We start from the raw sequence: 19,082 nt of genomic DNA on the forward strand, positions 1-19,082 counted from the left end.
GCAATTGGAAAAAATCACCGAGTTTCAAGAATATTGCCTTGAAGAGGAAAAGTGAAAAGGATTCTAAGAAATTAATTAAATGACTATGGAGCAGGTTGATATTTGAAACATAGGCATATGAGAATATGCGTTTTTCTCTTTATAAGGAAAAGAATCAAAACTTGAGGAAATAAAATTTGTGCAAAATAGTCATGGTCTAAATAGAAAACCACACAAAGTAAAGCAAGTTTGAGAGGGAGGAAAAGTACATTTGACTCTGATGCCAGGTATGCTCCCTTTTGACTGGCAAAGCACCATGACATTGGACCTGGAAAAGAGAAAATGCATGCTAATGGGAAAATATCTCTTCAACAAATGGTGTTGGGAAAACTTGACAGCTACATGCAAAAGAATGAAACTGAACCCCTTTCTTATACCATACAAAAAATAAACTTAAAGTGGGTTCAAGATCTAAATGTGAGACCTGAAACCATAAAAATCCTAGAAGACAGCATGGGCAGCAATTTCTCTGACATCGGCCATGGCAACTTCTTCCTAGATTTGTCTCCTGAGGCAAGGGAAATACAAGCAAAAATAAACTATTGGGATTACATCAAAATAAAAAGCTTCTGCACAGCAAAGGGAACAATCAACAAAAATAGAAGGCAACCTACCGAATGGGAGAATATATTTGCAAATGACGTATCCAATAAAGGGTTAGTTATCCAAAATCTATAAAGAACTTACATGACTCGACACCCGAAAAACAAATTATCTGGTGAAAAATGGGCAGAAGACGTGAACAGACATTTCTCCAAAGAAAATATACAGATGGACAACAGACACATGAAAAGATGCTCAATATCACTCATCACAGGGAAATGCAAATCAAAACCACAATGAGATATCACCTCACACCTGTCAGAATGGCTAAAATGAACAACACAAGAAACAACAGGTGTTGGCGAGGATTGTGGAGAAAAAGGAACCCTCATGCACTGTTGGTGGGAATGCAAACTGGTGCAGCCACTGTGGAGAACAGTATGAAGGTTCCTCAGAAATTCAAAATAGAACTACCCTACGATCCAGTAACTGCACTACTGGATATTTAACCCCAAAATAAAAAAACTCTAATTCAAAGGGATACATGTACCCCTATGTCTATTGTAACATTTATAATAGCCAAATTATAGAAGCAGCCCAAGTGTGTCCATCAATAGATAAATGGATAAGATGTGATACACACACACACACACACACACACACACACACACATATCACATACACACACAATGGAATATTATTTAGCCATAAAAAATGAAATCTTGCCATTTGCAACAACATGGATGGAGCTAGAGAGTATAATGCTAAGTGAAATAAGTCAATCAGAGAAAGACAAATACTGTAGGGTTTCTCACTTATATGTGGAATTCAGGACACAAAACAAATAAGCTAAGGAGAGAGAGAGAGAGATCAAGAAAGAGTCTTAAGATAGAGAACAAACTGCTGGTCACCGGAGGGGAGGTGGGTGGGGGATGGGTGAGGTAGGGGATGGGGATTAAGAATCACTTACCATGGTAAGTGCTGAGTAATGTATAGAAGTGTTGAATCAGATATTATACACCTGAAACTAATATAACTCTGTATAAGAAGAAACTATACTGGAATTAAAAGAAAAAAACTTAGAAAAAGAGAAAATGCATGCTGCTTTGTTCTGCCCTAGACCATACTGACATAATGTAAATGATGATTGGCTTTTAGTTTTTCAAAACATGCATAGACATGTGCACCTGGGTGACTCAGTTGGTAAAGTATCTGACTTCAGCTCAAGTCATGAACCCGGAGTCCTGGGATCGAGCCCTGCGTCAGGGAGTCGGCTTCTCCCTCTACCCCTCACCCCACTTGTGCTGGCTCTCTCTCTCAAATTAATAAATAAAATCTTTAAAAAAATTCATAGACAAAGCATAGAAAACTTAGTTGTTACAAAGCACAAGGTAAATATTATCCACAATGATGATGTAAAAAAGAAAGACATAGCTGGACAGAAGCAGGGAGAGGAAAAGGGAGGAGAGAAGAAGAGAGGATTGAAAAGGCATTGCCTTCATTTTGCAAAATGAAAGGTTAAGAGACACAGTTGAAAGCAATAGAACAAGAATTAGAAATTTAAGTATATATTATTTAAAGCTATATGGCAACCAGTAGAAGAAGCTAAAAATACTACTATAACGATCAAAATTTGGAAGGAGATAGGAAGGGGTGATGTAAGTGACAGAAATTCTCATTCAGCCCTGCAAGAGGCACCGATGATGTCTCGAGTCCACTGAGCCCTAATAGTGGCCTTAGCGTATTATTTTGAGGTATTGGAAGAAATCATTCAAAGTAAAAACAGAAAGGGTTTTGAGGTTCTTGCCTCTGTGTCTTGGGTGGAGGGGCAAGGAGTGTTTGGGGCAAGGATTTTTCATCCTCATCATAAATGTTTTCTGATTTCTTCACTATTACTACATGATACATATTTTTCAGAATTAAAACCCACCAGTTTTACATCAGTGCTCCAGGCAGGGTCCTGGCAGGAAAGAGATGACATGCTCAACCTGAGCAATTGAGCAGAACTTCACAGGACTATTTATAATTGTGTAGGCAGGGGACACGGAGAAACCTACAAGGTTGGCGCAGTAGCCTGCCAACCATGCACAGCCTCAAAGTGGTGGAAGTGTCTGCTGAACCTGGTAGATGGTGGCTGTATGGAGAGGGCTGTGGATATTGCGATTTATTTATTTGAGAGAGAGAAAAAGAGAGAGAGCGTGCACGCACATGGTGGGAGGGGCAGAGGGAGAGAGAGAATCCCAATTCGACTCCCGATGTGGGACTCGATCTCACCACCCTGAGATCATGACCTGAGCCAAAACCAAGAGTCAGACGCTTAAGCAACTGAGCCACCCAGGAGCCCCATGTATATTGTGATTTATAACGAGAAATAGGTATTCAGTCTTTGTCCCCATTTCTGGCACACAACTCCTAAAACCCTGGGAATTTCCGAAGTGATAAAAGCAGTAAAGATGTCCTGAGAGTCACAGCAAACCCCTTCCAGCCCTTCCAACCACATCTGAATTAAGCTATTGAGGTGACTTTTGGAAAGCTCTTGAGGATGAGGGGCTGGTTGCCAGGAGGACCAACAACCTGGTTAGAAGGTTGGAACTTTCAGTCCCACCCACTGACCTTTGTGTGTGGCGGGGAGAGCACCTGGAGGTTGGTTGCCAGTGGCCAATTTTTTAATCAATCATGCTTATGTAACGAAGCCTCCACAAAAACCTAAGCGGACAGGTGTGGAGAGCTTTCAGGGAGGTGAATTTGTGGGAGGTGCTGGGAGAGCATGGAAACTTCAACACCCCTTTCTCTTCACACCTCACTCTATGCATCTCTTCCATCTGGCTGTTCCTGAATCCTATCACTTATAATAACTTTAGTCAGTAAAATGTTTCTTTGAGTTTCTCTCAGTGAGCAGTTCTAGCAAATTAATCAAACCCAAAGAGGAGGTTGTTGGAACCTCTGGTCTAGAGCCGATGGGTAGGAAGCGCAGGTCACAGCTTGAACTTTCAGTTAGCATCTGAAGTAGGAGGAGGGGACAGTCTCATAGGACTGTGCCCTTAACCTGGGGGATCCATCGCTATCTCCAGGAAATAGTCAGAATTCAGCTGAATTGTTGGAGAATTGCTTTGTGTGGGGAAAAAAAAACCCACACACACTGGAACTGGTGTCAGAATAAAGGGCTGTCTGACCAGAGCTGAGACTTTTGTTAGAAGATTCGGCCAACCCGCACCAGGAGGGGGCCAGGGAAATCAATAACTTTTTTATTCTCCTTCTACCCCCGCGTCTCCCGCTGGTGCTTCTTATTGGTCAAACCCAAGCCAAAATCTAGAACCCTGCTGTCTAGGACAGGAGCCACTAGGCATATGTAGCTATTTAAACTAATTAAAATTTAAAATTCAGGTCCTTTGTCCTATTAGCCACAGTTCAAGTGCTCAATAGCCATATATGGCTAATGGCTCTCCCTACAGACAGCACGGACGCAGAGTATTTCCATCATCCCAAAGTTCTACTTTGGACAAGCTTGAGAAAGCACAAGGGAGGGCCGCTGTCCAGGAAGGTCAGCCTCGTGGGCACAGAGCAGGGTGGGGAAGGCTGGGGAGCGGCTCTGGAGGGATACACAGGAGATACACAGTGTGTTCAGCATTTCCAAGAGCATGTCTCATAAGATACTCTAAAAAATATCATAAAATTTGGGGGTGGAAGGGCAGTCAATGGTCATATAAATTTGACAAACTCTACACGCTGTTTTGTTCCCTTGAAGACTCAAAATATATATCAACCTGGTAAGAGCTGTAAGAAATCCTGGAAATCTGTTTAACACTGTTTAAAAACAGGTGTTTTCTGAACTCTTTTGGCTAAGAAAGTTTTTTTTTTTTTTTTTGGTATGGGAAGAATTACAACACCTTTCACAAAGTTCTTTTTATGCTGGATATTTATCATTTTTGGACTTCCAAGATCCTGTCAACCCTCCTTATTTGGAGTGGGAGATCCCGGAAGGAATAAGAAGGTTGGATCCACGTACCCAACACAGAAAGCTGACCAGTGGCTAAGAGGCTTTCGACGATCTGCGAGAGATCATCGGATGCCCCCACCCAGGGGGGTGATGGGGAAGAAACTGTGCCCAGATCTCCAGCTCTGGGAAACGTAACTGACTGACAGCTCCAGCTGCCGACCTTCTGATTCACCCTCGTGTTCCTGCCACACTTCCCCCGGGCCGCTCCCAGCCAAAGGCTGAACATAGCCAAGGCGTTCATGCAGGCCCATTCCTACAGACACGGGAGTTTCAAAACACCTTTGGCTTGAGGATTCCTCATTGGTCTGGTTGAGACTTTCTGAGGACGGCCCTGCGGCCCAACACTCCTGCTGCCCACTCTCCCTTCCTCCTACCTCGTTTCAGAGATGTCAGACCTGTATCTCTGTCTGAAGACTCTGGCTTCCTACCTTTTCTTCCTTCACAGGCATTCCCCCCCCTCCCCAATAAATCTCTTTCATGCATGTGTAACACTGTGTTGGTGTCTGCTTCTTAGAGGACCTGAACCAACATAACTCAAGATCTGAATCTCGAGGAGTTTCTCAAAGATGTGGGAACCATAGAAATAATTCAAGGCAGAGCTCAGCGACATGGGCAACTTTGGCAGGCCAGTCAAGGCTCGAAAGGTTAGTGAATAAACTTCCCAACCTGCTTAAAATCATCTGTCCTTCCACAGTGGTTAGCCCTGAAAACTGAACTCTTCACTGCAGTATCCATTGCTAACGGGCTCTGACCATTTCAGAAAGAGCCGGTGCCTTGTTCATGGTCCAGAGCCTTGCCACACATTTTCCTCACGATTGGACGGGGTGCACAGCTCCTGGCTGAGGTCAATGAGACTGGTATTCTGTGGAGGGCCAGACTTTGGGGAGAAGATATGGGTATTTTGAATACAAGGCACTGTTCTTGCCTTATATCAATCCATACCATAGAGTTTCGGGGTATACACCTATCATGAAGGCTCAAAAAGTGGTTGGCAGCCTTTAGCCTTTCTCTTTTTTTTTTCTTCCCCATTTGTCAAGCTGGGGGGTGGACTCATTACACTTGCAGCCACTCCTGGCTCCCTACAGCGAAACCACCTCAGACTCTGAGGATCTTGGTTTGGAGATGGAGGTCGAGATGGGTGCTGGAAAGCTGGAGGGAGGAGCTGTGCCTAGCTTTCCAGCAGAGGTGCTATTGTGGCCCCCATGGGGAAGGGTTGAGAGTCCCAGGGAAGAAGTGAGGAACAATGCCCAGGAACTTCAACAGTGGGACCAGGCAGGAGCCAGGAGGCCTGGCCACTGGCCGCCCACACAGCGCTCCTCTGCCGATGGCCCGTGTCACCTGCCACTCTGTGAGCCCATCACCCACCAAAGGAACCACAGTTTGTTCGGTTTGGGTCCTGTGCCTTCACCTGCCAGTGCCGTGCTAGGCCTGGGAGATACTGAGATGGATCCTGAGTGGCCCTTGTCTCTAGAGAGCTCACAGAGTAGAATAGATATCAGAAAAAGGGAGAGAGACAGAGAGAAATGCCACGTGGTGGCTTCGACTGCAGAGTCCAGGGGTCCTGGAAGGGCCAGCCAGGCTCCCCAGGGGCAGTGACTTTGAAGCTGGGAGTTAAGTACAAGCAGGAATTTGCCAGACCCAAAATCTGGACAAGGAGAAGATGCTGACCCAGTCTCAGCGACTGAAGTCCCCAAATTCCAAACGCATGTGTACTGATGTCAGAATGGCCAGTTTGAACACCATCTGTACTGTTTGCTCCTCCAACTGGTTGGACCAATCCAGTACTCTCTGTGCCTTAGTCTCTTCACCTGGGAAATGGGGCTAGTCCTTAGGTATCTGACAGCAGGGTGCTGAGGACTAAATGAGATAGGGTATGTGTAGACATTTTCTAGGCTGTATGCAGGGCTATCTCTACAAACACCTGTTGTTCTGCTCATCAATGTTAGTGCTATTACTGTTTATGAATTCAGTGCCAGGGGCTCAGCAGGTGAATAAAACAGAGCCCTGCCCTCAAGGTGATCTAACAATAATAATTTATTGTTAGCGTAAATAATAATTTACGCTCATGCAGGGCTTATAATGTGCCACCTCCATTCCCAGCGCTCTAGGTGTATGAATTGTTTTACCCTCACGACAACCTGAGAAGCAGGTGCCGTGGTCCCTCTCAGTTTGCGGGTGGGGGGCTGAAGCAACGGTGTGTGTGTGTGTGTGTGTGTGTGTGTGTGTGTGTGTGTGTGTGTGTGTGTGTGTGGAGGGGTGTGTGAAAACTTGTGCAAGGCCCCACAGCTGATAGGTGGGAGCGCCCGGTTGTGAACCCAGGTGGGTTGGCTCCAGATGACCCACTCTTCACCACTGTCCCCTACAGGGAGATGGACAGCTGAGAGGCAACCATACTACGATGTCAATACTGTGAATTAAGTTGAGTGAGGACAGGTGACAGTCCGCAAAGGCTTCCTGGAGGAGATGGTCCCTGAGCTGAATTCTGGTGAGGAGGTGGGGAGAGGCAAGAGGAGCGTCCGACTGAAGACCCTGAGGGTTGGGTGAGAGCAGAGCTTCTGCCCTTCAGTGTGGGAGGGGTCAGGTGTGGAGAGGTGGGCAGGAGCGGGTCCTGAAGGCCTTGGGCGCCATGCTAAGGAGACAGACTGTCCTCTGAGGGCAGCAGTGACTGCATTGGAAGGCTCGTTCTGACTACACTGTGAAGGGCTAACTGGGAGCGGTGGGTGTGGGCGACTGCTGAGGGCGGAGAGGCAGTTGGGGGGCCACCACAGAGGTCCATCCCTGGTGACTGCACGTGGAATGTGCCAGAGGGGACGGAAAGTGTGAGGACTGTTCACATACAGCAAACAAACGACGACAGAGAAAGCAGAAGAGAAATTGAAAGCAACTATGGGGTCCTGGCCTGCATGACGGGGTGGGTCAGGGCGGCACGCACCAGCACCTGAGGAGGAAGACCCGGGAAGGGCACAGGAAGCCGAGCCCGGAGATGACAGACCAAGAGTGAGCTGAGGGGAAGGAGGGAAAGAAGTGAGCATCTGCCCAAGGGTCCAGGCAAGTTGGAGGGCAAATGAGTTAGGTCAGACACCAAGAATCTATTTTGATGGAGTTCTGGGTACTTAAACCCAGGCTTCAGTGTATCTAAAGTCCGTGTTTGTCCCTGTGGTTCGAAAAGGCCTTGTTTTCAGTCTTATTTGTCCCCAGTCTCCCTTTGCCAAGATTTCACACTTCGCTGCCCCACTCACGCAGAACTGTTTAATGACTTTCTCAATATCTTCGTCTTCTCGTCACTGTTCCCTGCACACGCACGCATAATAGGATAAGGAGCAGGCTCTGCTGATGGGTATTTGTAATGTGCTGGGACTGATAAATAAACCGATAAACCCACCATTGCCGTCACCAATAATGATAGCAACTGTTCTCAGCTCCTGTTTATTGAGCATCTATTATGTCCCAGGTGTTCCGTTGGGAGTTTCACAAACATGGCCAATAAACAGAGTAGGAGTGACATTTCTCTTTTACAGAGGGAGAAACTTAAGGTTTGAAGTGAGCAGCTGAGGATCACACAATAAACAATAAGTAGCAGCGGGACGTCTGTGTACTACCCGCCAAGGGGGGGGACACAGGCTTTAGGCAGCCCTTTAAAATGTATTTGCATCTAAAAGACGTGATTTCCTTGCTAGGATTCCTGGGGAGAGAGGAGCTGTGTGCTGGAAGGAGAGGGAAGGGGGCAGAGCACAGGGAACAGGGTTAAGTGGACTCAGGTCAGGGGATTACTGTTCCCTAGCCCAGTATTAACAAGCTGTTACCGGGCCCTCAATCAGTCCTGACAGGCTCTTTCAGAAAAGAACAAGCACCTGAATGGGTTTTCGTGTTTGTCATGGAGGTTTACCCAAAGAAATGGGTGGCTCAGTCAGTTAAGTGCCTGCCTTGGGCTCAGGTCATGATCTCCAGGTCCTGGGGTCAAGCCCCTCATGGAGCCCCGCATCGGGCTCCCTGCTCAGCGGGGAGTCTACTCTCTTTGCCCCTCACCCGGCTCCTGCTCTCTCTCTCTCTCAAATGAACTTTTAAAAAATAAAGAAATGGAACACATGATGCAAACATTCCTGGCCAGTTTTCTTTGAAGAACACAGCTTAAAAACCCTTTGCTCACTTGCCAAGTATTTACCAAGGACCCATGGAATGCCAAGCATTGGGCTAGGTCCTAGGGATACAGTGACAAACATAATCAACCGCACCAGTATGAGACGGAGAGGAACAGAGGGTGCCCTTGCCCGAACTGCCTCTGTGGGGGCGACTTGAGCAATGAGAGTGGTCCGTGGAGCAGATGGAGGGCCTTTTGGGCAGAGGTGTGGCTTTCACCACTTCTTGGCACCTCTGCGTCTTGCAAACTTCAACTCACCCCTGAAAACTTGGGCAGGCTTGCCTGGCCTGAAGGCCCTGGCTGGGTGGCGGAGCTTTCCAGTAGGCTTCCTCTGTACCTGTTGCTCACGTCTGGAGAAGCAGACACTAACAGGTGGCCCCAGCTCATGTGTCCCTCTCCAGTCTGAGCCCTCTGGAGGCGAGTGGGGAGATGTTGAGTTCTGTGTCCCTGAAGCTGGCACAGGGCAGGTCCCCAATAAACGCAGTGGAGTCGGTGTCTAAGGACAATGTCAGGACCCTTCAAGTAGTCCTGGCCGACACTGCCCATTTAACCACTTCACAGTTTGTTTTTGAGGAAGACGTATCGGAGGCCAGAGCTCTGCCACCATGACTGGAGCGTATCACTTCTGGTTTTGTTTTCCTCCCATATCAAATGACAAAGTCACATCAGCATTGTGGACTTGGGACGTAATACATGACCTATCAAAGTCCATAGTGGGTTGTTTGTGCTGTGTTGTTTGTGTGTGTTTTTTGTTGTTGTTGTTTTTTACTAACACAACTTGGTAGTTTTTATTGTCTAGGACAATGGTTACAGACCACAAAGACTCGGGAAGACCCACTGCTTGGGCCCAACAAGAGACAATACTCTCCCTCTCAATTCAGAGTCCCCTGGGCTATGAGGGGACAGGCTTTTTCTTACGCGGCTTTGGTAGGTGGTCCATGACTGTACTCAGTACAAGAAGGGCCTCTGAGCCTACTTATGTGGGGGTGGGCGGATAAAGTGGCCATCCTCATTTGCATTACTTGGGTGTAACCCTGAAGACCTGGATGTGGATGGCCGAGTTGTTGCAGATGCGGGTCAGCGGCTCTTGTGTATCAGTCTCTGGTTCAGGTTAGTCCAGGGTTAGCCTCCACCCTGTGGTCAAGATGGAGCCAAGAGAGCTCTTCTTTCTAGAAGGGAGGTAACCAGCACATTTGGTTTTTATTTAGTTAACTTCGACCCAACACATAGTGTTGCTCTTGTCTGTAATTCACTTGAAGCTGTTTTTCAACAAGAACACAGTTCAAAGTTCCTGGCACAGAATACAATGGTAACTAGATAATAATATTTAACATCCATCGAGAATTTCATTTTTTGAACAGGTAAAAGGATCCCATAGTCCAAAAATGAAAATGACATAAAAAGATACACATTGAGAACCTGGTCCCCCACTCATGCCTATATCTGCCCCATTCTGTACCCCTGTTCTCTGCCCCATGAGTCACGGGTTTCAACAATTTCTGATCTGTCCTCCCAGGGTTTTTTATGTGAGTTTGGATTCTCAAAAATGCATCTTCCGCATCTACAGAAATGATGATATGATTTTTCTCCTTAGATTTATTTTGATGAACTGTCCTTGCATTTTTAGAATAAGCTGCACTTGGTTGTGAAGAATTATTCTTTTTGTATGCTGCTGCATTCTGATTGCTAATATTTTATTTAGGATTTATGCATCAATATTCATGTATGAGATTCATTTATTTATTTTTTTTTTTCTATAGCCTTTGTTACTGATGTTATCCTAGCAGGGTTAAAAAAAAGTTGCCCTTCTTTATCTCTGCTCTGGAACAATTTTAATGGTGTTGGAACCATCCATCCTTTAAACGTTTGGCTAAATTTGCCCAGGAAACTTCTAGCTCTGGTGCTTTTTAAATATTAATTCCTTTATAATACTACCTAGTATTTTCTATGAAAATTGACTTATTTAGATGTTCTGGAGTTGGTTTCAGTAAATCATATTCTCCTGGAAACGTATCCACTTCTTTCAAATTTGCAAATTTAGATAAATTTGCATAAAATTGTTTTTAAAATTTCCTTGCTTTCTGCATTTTTCTTGTCGTTTTTGTTTGTTTTGCCTTTGTTCTTTCTTCCTTGATGTCTGAGAAGGCTTATCTGTTTTACTGATTTTGCCTCAGTGATCCAGGTATTCACTTATTCACTTTGTTTTCCCCCATTATCTACCTCATTAATTCTTATTTTAATTCTTCTGCTTTCCTCTGGTTTATTTTGTTGTCCTTTTTTTCCTAACTTTTTTGAGTTGATTCTTAATTCCTTCTATTTCATCCCTTTTATATTTAAATAAATATTCCATTTATAGGCTATGACATCTCCCATGTGTGCTGCTTTAGTTCAATCCTTTAGATTCAAAATCTAGTAAGTAGTAGTATTTTCATTATTATTGGCTTATAGAAATTCTGCAGTTTTAATCTGTACTTTTCCTTTGACTCAAAAGTTGTTTAAATGACAACTTTCTTAAAATTCTGATTTTTTATCAATTTTAAATTTTACTGCATTGTGAATAGAAAATGTCCACATTACCTCTGCTTTTTGAAACTTACTGTGATTTCATTTGTGGTGATCAGTGGTATGGCCAATTAGTATAGCCATTCCACAGACACACAAAGCAAAAATATGTTCTCTACCTTTGGGGCACATAGTTTGATATATATTGATCATATCTACCTTTATGATTCGGTTACTTAAGTCTTTTGTATCCTTGTTCATTTTTGGTCCAACTGATCTGAGAGAATGTTGCTCTTCCTGAGATGTGGAAAGCCTGGGGAGGAGCCAGTTCCAGGGGAAGAGTGGGTATGAAAAAATCATAAGGTCTGTTGGAGAAGTCTGTTAGATCATCTCCACCCGAAAATCATTCTTGTCAAACACTAATTTGAAAAGATATATGCACCGCTACGTTTACTGCAGTGTTATTTACAAAAGCCAAGATATGGAAGCAGCCCAAGTGTCCACTGACAGATGAATGAATGAAGATGTGATATATGTATGTAGTGTGTGTGTGTTGTGTGTGTGTGTGTATAATATATATACCTAACATATACACACATATGTATAATAGAATATTAGCCATAGAAAAGAATGAGATCTTGCCATTTGCAATAATATGGACGGAGCTAGAGGTTATGATACTAAGTAATATAAATCAGACAGAGAAAAGTAAATACCATATGATTTCACTTGTATGTGGAATCTTAAAAATGAAACAAATGAACAAACAAACAAAAACAGCAACAGATCCATAAATACAGAGAAGCTGATGGTTGCCAGAGGGGAGAAGATAAAATCACTCTTGCCATAAAGAAAAGGGCCCCCCAAGATTGACCAAGGTCTGTATTTTCTAACTTTTATTGATACTACTTGACAGGAGAATCTATCTTTCACTTAACCAGATAATTTTGTATTGTTTCCTAATTATTTTTAAGTAGGCTCCATGCCCAGCATGGAGCCCCACGCAGGGCTCAAACTCACGACCATGAGATCAAGACCTGACCCAAGATCAAGAGTCAGACACACAGGGCACCTAGATGGCTCAGTCAGTTAAGCGTCCGACTCTTGACTTCAGCTCAGGTCATGATTTCAGGGTCATGAGATCGGGCCCCATGACCACCTCCATGCTCAGCGGATTCTCTCCCCCTCCCTCTGTTCATGTTCTCTAAATAAATAAATAAATAAATAAATAAATAAATAAAATATTTTTTAAAAAGACTTGGACACTTAACCGACTAAGCCACCCAGGCACCCCTCCTAATTTTTTCATATATGGATTTTTTTTTCTCCCCACATCAAGTTAAAAAAAATCGAGTCCTCTTTTACATTTCTATGGTGGGTAGGACAAGGTCCTATTGATGGCTTGGAGGGATTTTAGTTGGTGATGTTCCTGATAATACCATTTGAGCACTGACTCTGAGCCAAGCTCTCTTCTAGGCACTCTGTATGTCTGAGGCTGTTTAATCCTCGCATCAACTCATGGCATCCCCATTTTACAGATTCAACAACAACAACAAGGCAAGTGGAGGTAAAATAACTTCCTCAAGTTGAATCCATGAGTGAGGGCAGAGCCAGGACTCCAACGTTAGTCACTCTGCTCTGTTGCCTCTTTCAGAGACCGGCCCATCCAGTGGCTTCATTCTGTGAGGAAAGAGACTCAAAGTTGTTGTGTCAGCCGACAAACTACTAGCAGAGCTAAACCGAGATCCGTGAGGTTTGGACCTTGATCCAGAGCCTTCCCACCATACAGCACTAATCCTCATGTGCAGAGAAGCAGTATTTTGTCCTAGAAAGAGGGTGTAATTTGCTGGATGATATGGACTAATCCTTTGACAGCAACTCCTGCCTGCCTCATGTCATAGCACTGCAGAGCTAAGACCACAGCAGATGCAAAGAAAGAGGTTTTCAATCGAATGCTACCTGAATGATGTATACTTTTGATTTCTGAACAAATAATTCAGTGTAAAATAAATTAACTTTTAATATGATTAGGATATATAAAATAACAAAAAACTAAGGTTCTACAAGGGATAAAGGCTCTAGGTGAGAGGACTTGTGTTTTTGACAGATATCTCTTGCACTCTGCAACTCCCGTGCGCATGACCTTCCTTCTTCATTTATAGGTTGTGGGTGTGAGGCTTGGCACTTTCCCAGGACAAGAACTGAAGACAGCCCATGGAAAGACACACTAATCAACCCACAGGGGAGAGGAGGATCATTAAAAAACAACACAGAAATGGTGAGTTTCTTGTATTATCTTCAAGTCCAGCTCTCAGTTGCCAAGTCCAGCTCTCAGTTGCCAAGAGTGACCTAACATTTCCCTACATAGTTTGGCTTCGGAGGGCAAAATTTGTGTTTTGTTTTGCTCCATTCCATATGTATTCCAGTAATTATGAAGAGAGAAAGGGGTTTAGGACAAAGGGGAGGGCAGACTGACCCAGTGTATCAACTTTACTAAGAAAGGACATAATGGTTTGGCAAAATAAGACAATTTCATTCTGAAAGTATAAAGACATCCTATACTAGTGGAATTATTTGGCTTGCCAAAAATCAAAGTTGTTTAGCTGAATATGACAGGGACCTGAGCCATATGACTACAGGTGGTACCCCTGTACAACTCCACAGAGGCTTCTAGAGACAGGCTAGGGAACCTGATTCCGATGCTGGAGCTGGTGGTGTTCCACCTGGATCCATTCATGGTGAGCCAGCAAGATGGGATGGACAAGCAGCCCTGACAACCTGTCCTCTACTAGCACAGAATCTCTGGGAAACTGTGATCTTTCTCTTGAATCATGACATCATGAAAAGATTTGTCCAAAGGTAGTCCCACAACCTGCCTGCTTTGGGGCTTGCAGCAGAAACTGAATAAAATGCATTCCTCTCATCCTCAAGTGCAAATCAATCTCTCAAGCCTTGTTAACCTCACATTTGGTAGATGCCAAATGAAGAGGAGAATGGCTAAAAATGTAGGATGGTTTCCTTGGGAGAGGTTCTAGACTCTCTTTTCTCAGTTTGCCTCGTTTTCCTTTCAAACGAGAGACTGAAATGGTTGAGTTGGTCTGGCTCAGATTCTAGGGAATCGCATCGGTGGGGGTCTCCAGCCTCACTGACCTAAACGTTCTTGTTTGCAAAAGAACATCCTATTTAAAAGGAAGTGTGGCCAATTCATGCTTTGACACATGGATTATCAGGAGTCTCCTCTGCTGAACCAAGTAAGAAAGTTGAGCTGGGAACTTTCTTCCTTGCTTCAAATTTAAGTAATAAATTAAAATGTATCTGGCAAAAGTGGGAAAGGGGTTGAAAAGGGTGAGTTTTGCATGAAACTGAGTGTAGGTGTTTTCTGAGCACCTCAGAACTTCAGGTTTCATGGGGGGCTCCAAGTTCATTTAGTTCAAACCATACATCTGATGACTTCCAGTAATCTGGATAATCTGTTTGGTGGACGCTCTTCTCTTCCCATGAAGGACACAAGTTATCTGCCGGGCATCTATAGCTTATGTATTACCTGGAATCCAGCCTTAATCAGTGAAGGGAACAGTAGCAAACTATCTTAGTCATGGTCACTTAGTTAAAAAGAACGGAAAACCAATTTAAATCCTTTTTGAAGAGTTTATTGGAAGGAACATGTAGGTTTCACGAGGAGTAGAAAGATAACAAATGGTTTTCCTCTCTTCTCTCATTTCCTATTGTCTCTCTCGGCAACTAGCTCCTTTCTCTTGCTTTTCCAGCTTCTGTTTCATTATGACTTTATGGCTCTGATACAGGACACTTGTTTTTGTTTTTGGTTGGTGTTGGTATTTTGGGTTTTGTTTTTCTTTTTTTACATTTACCTTATTTTTATCATGTCCCATTTTTTCTGTGGAGAACCAGCCTTGGGAATTGGTCTGGCAGTGGACGCTTGACTTGACCAGAGCCAACAAGATACATTGAGACCTTTGCTGAGGTTTCTGAGAGATGGCTTGTGAGTGGGAGAGGACACGAGGCTGGCACTGCCAACACCATCCTGCCTCTAGGAAGCCCAAGACTAATGGCGACACAGCAGTAGACCAAAGGGACAGAAGCAGCTACATCCTGATGCCAATTTTGGAAAACTGAATCCCAATTATATGTGAAGCCAGTTTCATGAGCCAATAACTTTCTTGCTTGCCTAAGTCATTTTGGATCAGGTATTCTGTCAAGCATAACCCCCAAAGTCCCAACTGATACAGCCATCAGCCCTGGATTCCCCGCCCAGCCAACCTCGTTCATCACCATGACCTTGCAGTTCTAGTTTCCTCATTGGCTTAGTTAGGAAGGGCATGCTCAGGAAGGAGTAGTTTAAAGCGGTATGTAGGGCTATCCTTTGCAGAGCTAAAGGTGGGGCAGAGGGAGAGGAAGTAATTACCTTCTTGAATTTATAGTAAAATTAGAGTCCTTGATCTGACAATAGCCCTAATCATATTTTTTTCCCTGTCTTCATTAAGGTCATGAATGTCAAAAATATAGGGGATAACATGCAAAAATCACGTCCAACTTCACAAATAATGCTTGTGATGCTTTTTCATATGCAAGTCTAATGGAAATTTAGAAAATGACGGGTCCATCTTGTCATTATTCTCTTGTGGATGTACCAACAACTTTGAAAATGTTTTCAATATGTCAACTTTAATTTTAAAATTGAAGACAACAGAGTAGCTTGAAAGCTCAGATTTAAGTCATAAATGAAAATGTATCTGGTAAGAAGTGCATTACATCCTATTTCTTCATTATGAGAATATTTAACTTAATTCTTTGATTTAAAAATATCTCCACTTTAATACATCATGATTCATATAATCTTTTCCCACACCTCTTCTTTCAAGACCTCTAACTTATTTCATCAAAAAATAATAAATCTCAGGCTCAGAAATCATTTCCTAGCCAAGAATTGTACCATTGATGTTGTTCATTATTCCAATTAAAATTTAAATTTGTTTAGGAAGGGCAAGGACATGACTTTCATACACATGTTTAAGTTCCACGTCTAACATTGCATTTCCCACCAACATACATACACCTGTGTTGAATCACAAGCAGTCCAGAGGCATCCTGAGAAGAATGAGCGCTTGGGTTCCGTCTCTGGCCGTAGAGTCTACTTGTGTGACAATGGCAGATTATGACCTCTGTAGGCTTCTGTTGCTTCACATATAAAGGACTGATCTTACATCTTTATAGATAATACTGACCTCATAGCCTTAATGGAGTAAATGAGGTGGTAAATATAAAGCATATAACTGATACTCGGTCTTATTTACCAACTATTACTTAAGGTAACAAATACTTGCCCGTCATGACAACAACATTTACAACTCACGAATGCTCATTTCCTACCAGTTGTCAACACCGCCATAAATCTGCCAGAGTTATAAAATCAAATCTACGCTTTTCATTAATTGAAATGTTATTGCCCTCTTAACGCTACTGAAATGTCTCATTCTGCTACTAGCTGGCCATGTGACCTGGAACAAGCACTTAAGCAATGTGAGTTGCGCTTCTTCGTTTGCAAAATGCCAAGACCAGACCGTCCTAACTGTATTTGTCCTAGATGAATGTTAGGGTCCCCTCTGGCTATACCACTCTTCTCTGTGCATCTTAGAATTCAGTTCGGTGGCCACGTGAGGCCTATGAATCATCATGGGGTAATTACACCCTGATTTCAAATGAGCCCATATTCTTTTCAGAGGAAAAACCACTGCCATTTAAACCTAGTCTCCCAGACAAATATCAGCATCAGGATAAAAAAAGAGAGTGAGGTGATATAATGGTATGATAATTCACAGGCTCAGCGCTTGTAATTTTGGAAATCTCTAAAAGTTATTTCTCAAAATTTGAGGATGCATTTTGTGACATAGGGGTCGTCAAAGAAAGGTGTGCCACAAGGCATGATGGACACCTCTCCATTGGGTTTAGGGTCTACTGTTCCACATAACAGCTCCAGACCCAATCTGCCTTACTTATTGAAAATGCTAATGATTGATTGGTATACTTCTATTTTTCTGAAACTGCAAAACAGAACAGTCTAATTAACCATTCCTTTGGTATTTACTCTGAAACCAAGTGTGCATTTCTTGGCCTCTTCATATGCAATCAATGCCAACTCCCACGCAATTCCACAGAATTCTTGTACAATTTTCACTTGCTCTGCCCAATTTTTTTTGTCTTAGCCTCCCCTCTATTATCTCACAAATGGTGAACATTTCAGAAATTGCAATGCCCTTAAAAGGTCTCTACACATTTGTCTAGAAGACATTCTGGGTAAAATGCAAGAGATGCCTTCTCACTGAAGTGGGGAAGAGAGCATAAATTAAATTTCTAAGGGATATAGCCAGAGAAGAAAGTGCTACGTGTTAAGAGCCCAGATTCTGACAGATGGCACGCAGTGCATGCTGTTTAGCTGGGCAGTGCTCAAGGGCTCGTGCCATTGCAAATACAGAAACAATAAAACTGCTTATTGATTTTAAAGAGACCTGTAATTAAGTATGACATTCTAACAGATAAAGGTTTACCAAGGCAAAAGAGCCAAGACTTAAGAGGTCTTAAAATGAGATACTATTTAATGGATTCAAACATCACTCCTAGGATGGCAAATCTTCAAGAACTCCAGCTTGTGTGTGTGTGTGTGTGTGTGTGTGTGTGTGTGTGTGTCTTTATGTCTGAGTTCAAGAACATGCACACAATTCATCTAAAGTTTCAAGTGGTGCGTGCCCATTTGAAATTTTCTTGAGGTTAGGAAAGCAAAGGTTGCAACCCTTACATTCAGTTGCCTTGGGCAAGCAAAAAATAAAAAAAATTTTAAAAAAGTATCTGTCAAGACCCAGGTCTTACTGTTAAGGCTAGAGTTGAGAAATGCCCTCCAAATGCCTTCAAGTCAACATTAGCTATGACAGAAGCAAGACTATTATTTAACAGTAGCAGCAAATGTCAAAAACAAACTGTGCCTGGAGTTTTGACAAGACACTGTTGAAAGAGAACCACTTTTTCAGCACTTGTGCAACCGTGGAGGAGAACTCGACAATATCTGGAGGTCTGGTAATAGGATTTCCAGGCTGCTTGGTGGTTTCCTTCTGATACACAAAAAAGGAGTAGCAAGTGGCGGACATGAGCAAAAAACTGGAAACAAGGAGGCCCAGGGAAAAGAACTAATATATCAGAAATCGGGTACCTATAGCTAATTAAAATGTAACTCCTTCTTGGGGAAACTGCAGTCTCACAGTGGTGACACTGTAAAGTATGAGGACAGAGCCATCATCCCTAGGCAAAAATAAGATGCTGACAAAACCCATCTCCTATTTCCCACATCCTTCCTTCCCGCTGGTGGCCTCATGCCATCCTGTGACACCTTCTCTGAGCTTCTCTCCGTGGATGACACTCCCCAGCCTAACCTGGCCAAAGCTCCAGCCCAACAATCAATTACTCAGCATAATCACAATGAGCCATTCCCTGCCCTACTTCCTTAGGAACCTGGTCCCTGAAAGGAACCTGACAAGTGAGTCTGTGGATGGTGGTTGGTTGGCATAGTGGATTTGTGCATGATTTCATTTCGACAGAAACATTAGGAGAGTATCTCAATGCAAAGGAAATGCTAACGTGCTGGCTCAGTACCCATACTTTGAAGCGGGAACAAGAGGAAAAAGGAGAGGAACAAATATTTAACTGGATGCCTGTTTACATTACATATTATTGCATTTGATGTTCAGAGGCCTCAAAAGAAGATGATAGTGTATCTCCATTTCATAGATGAGGAAACTGAGGTTTAGAAAGTTTGGGGGACTAGCTCTGGGTCCCAGTCTATAAGGAACTCATGCG

At 43.4% G+C, this 19,082-nt stretch overlaps 1 protein-coding gene across 6 annotated transcripts in view; it reads right to left on the reverse strand.

Annotated features, from left to right (window-relative positions):
- Positions 1-19,082, reverse strand: part of INSIG2 (insulin induced gene 2) — a 61,341-nt gene that overhangs the window by 15,374 nt on the left and 26,885 nt on the right. The window contains exon 6 of one of the 6 annotated variants that reach the window (XM_027589135.2): positions 9,491-9,886. The exons of the other annotated variants lie outside the window; for them this stretch is intronic. Within the exon in view, the coding sequence (XP_027444936.1) occupies positions 9,824-9,886 (63 nt within the window). The 3' untranslated portion in view covers positions 9,491-9,823. Of the gene's footprint in view, positions 1-9,490; positions 9,887-19,082 lie in introns of those variants that run through there. 6 annotated transcript variants of the gene reach the window in all.

The sequence above is a fragment of the Zalophus californianus genome, chromosome 3, assembly GCF_009762305.2.
Source record: "Zalophus californianus isolate mZalCal1 chromosome 3, mZalCal1.pri.v2, whole genome shotgun sequence".
NCBI classification, from domain to species: Eukaryota; Metazoa; Chordata; class Mammalia; order Carnivora; family Otariidae; genus Zalophus; species Zalophus californianus.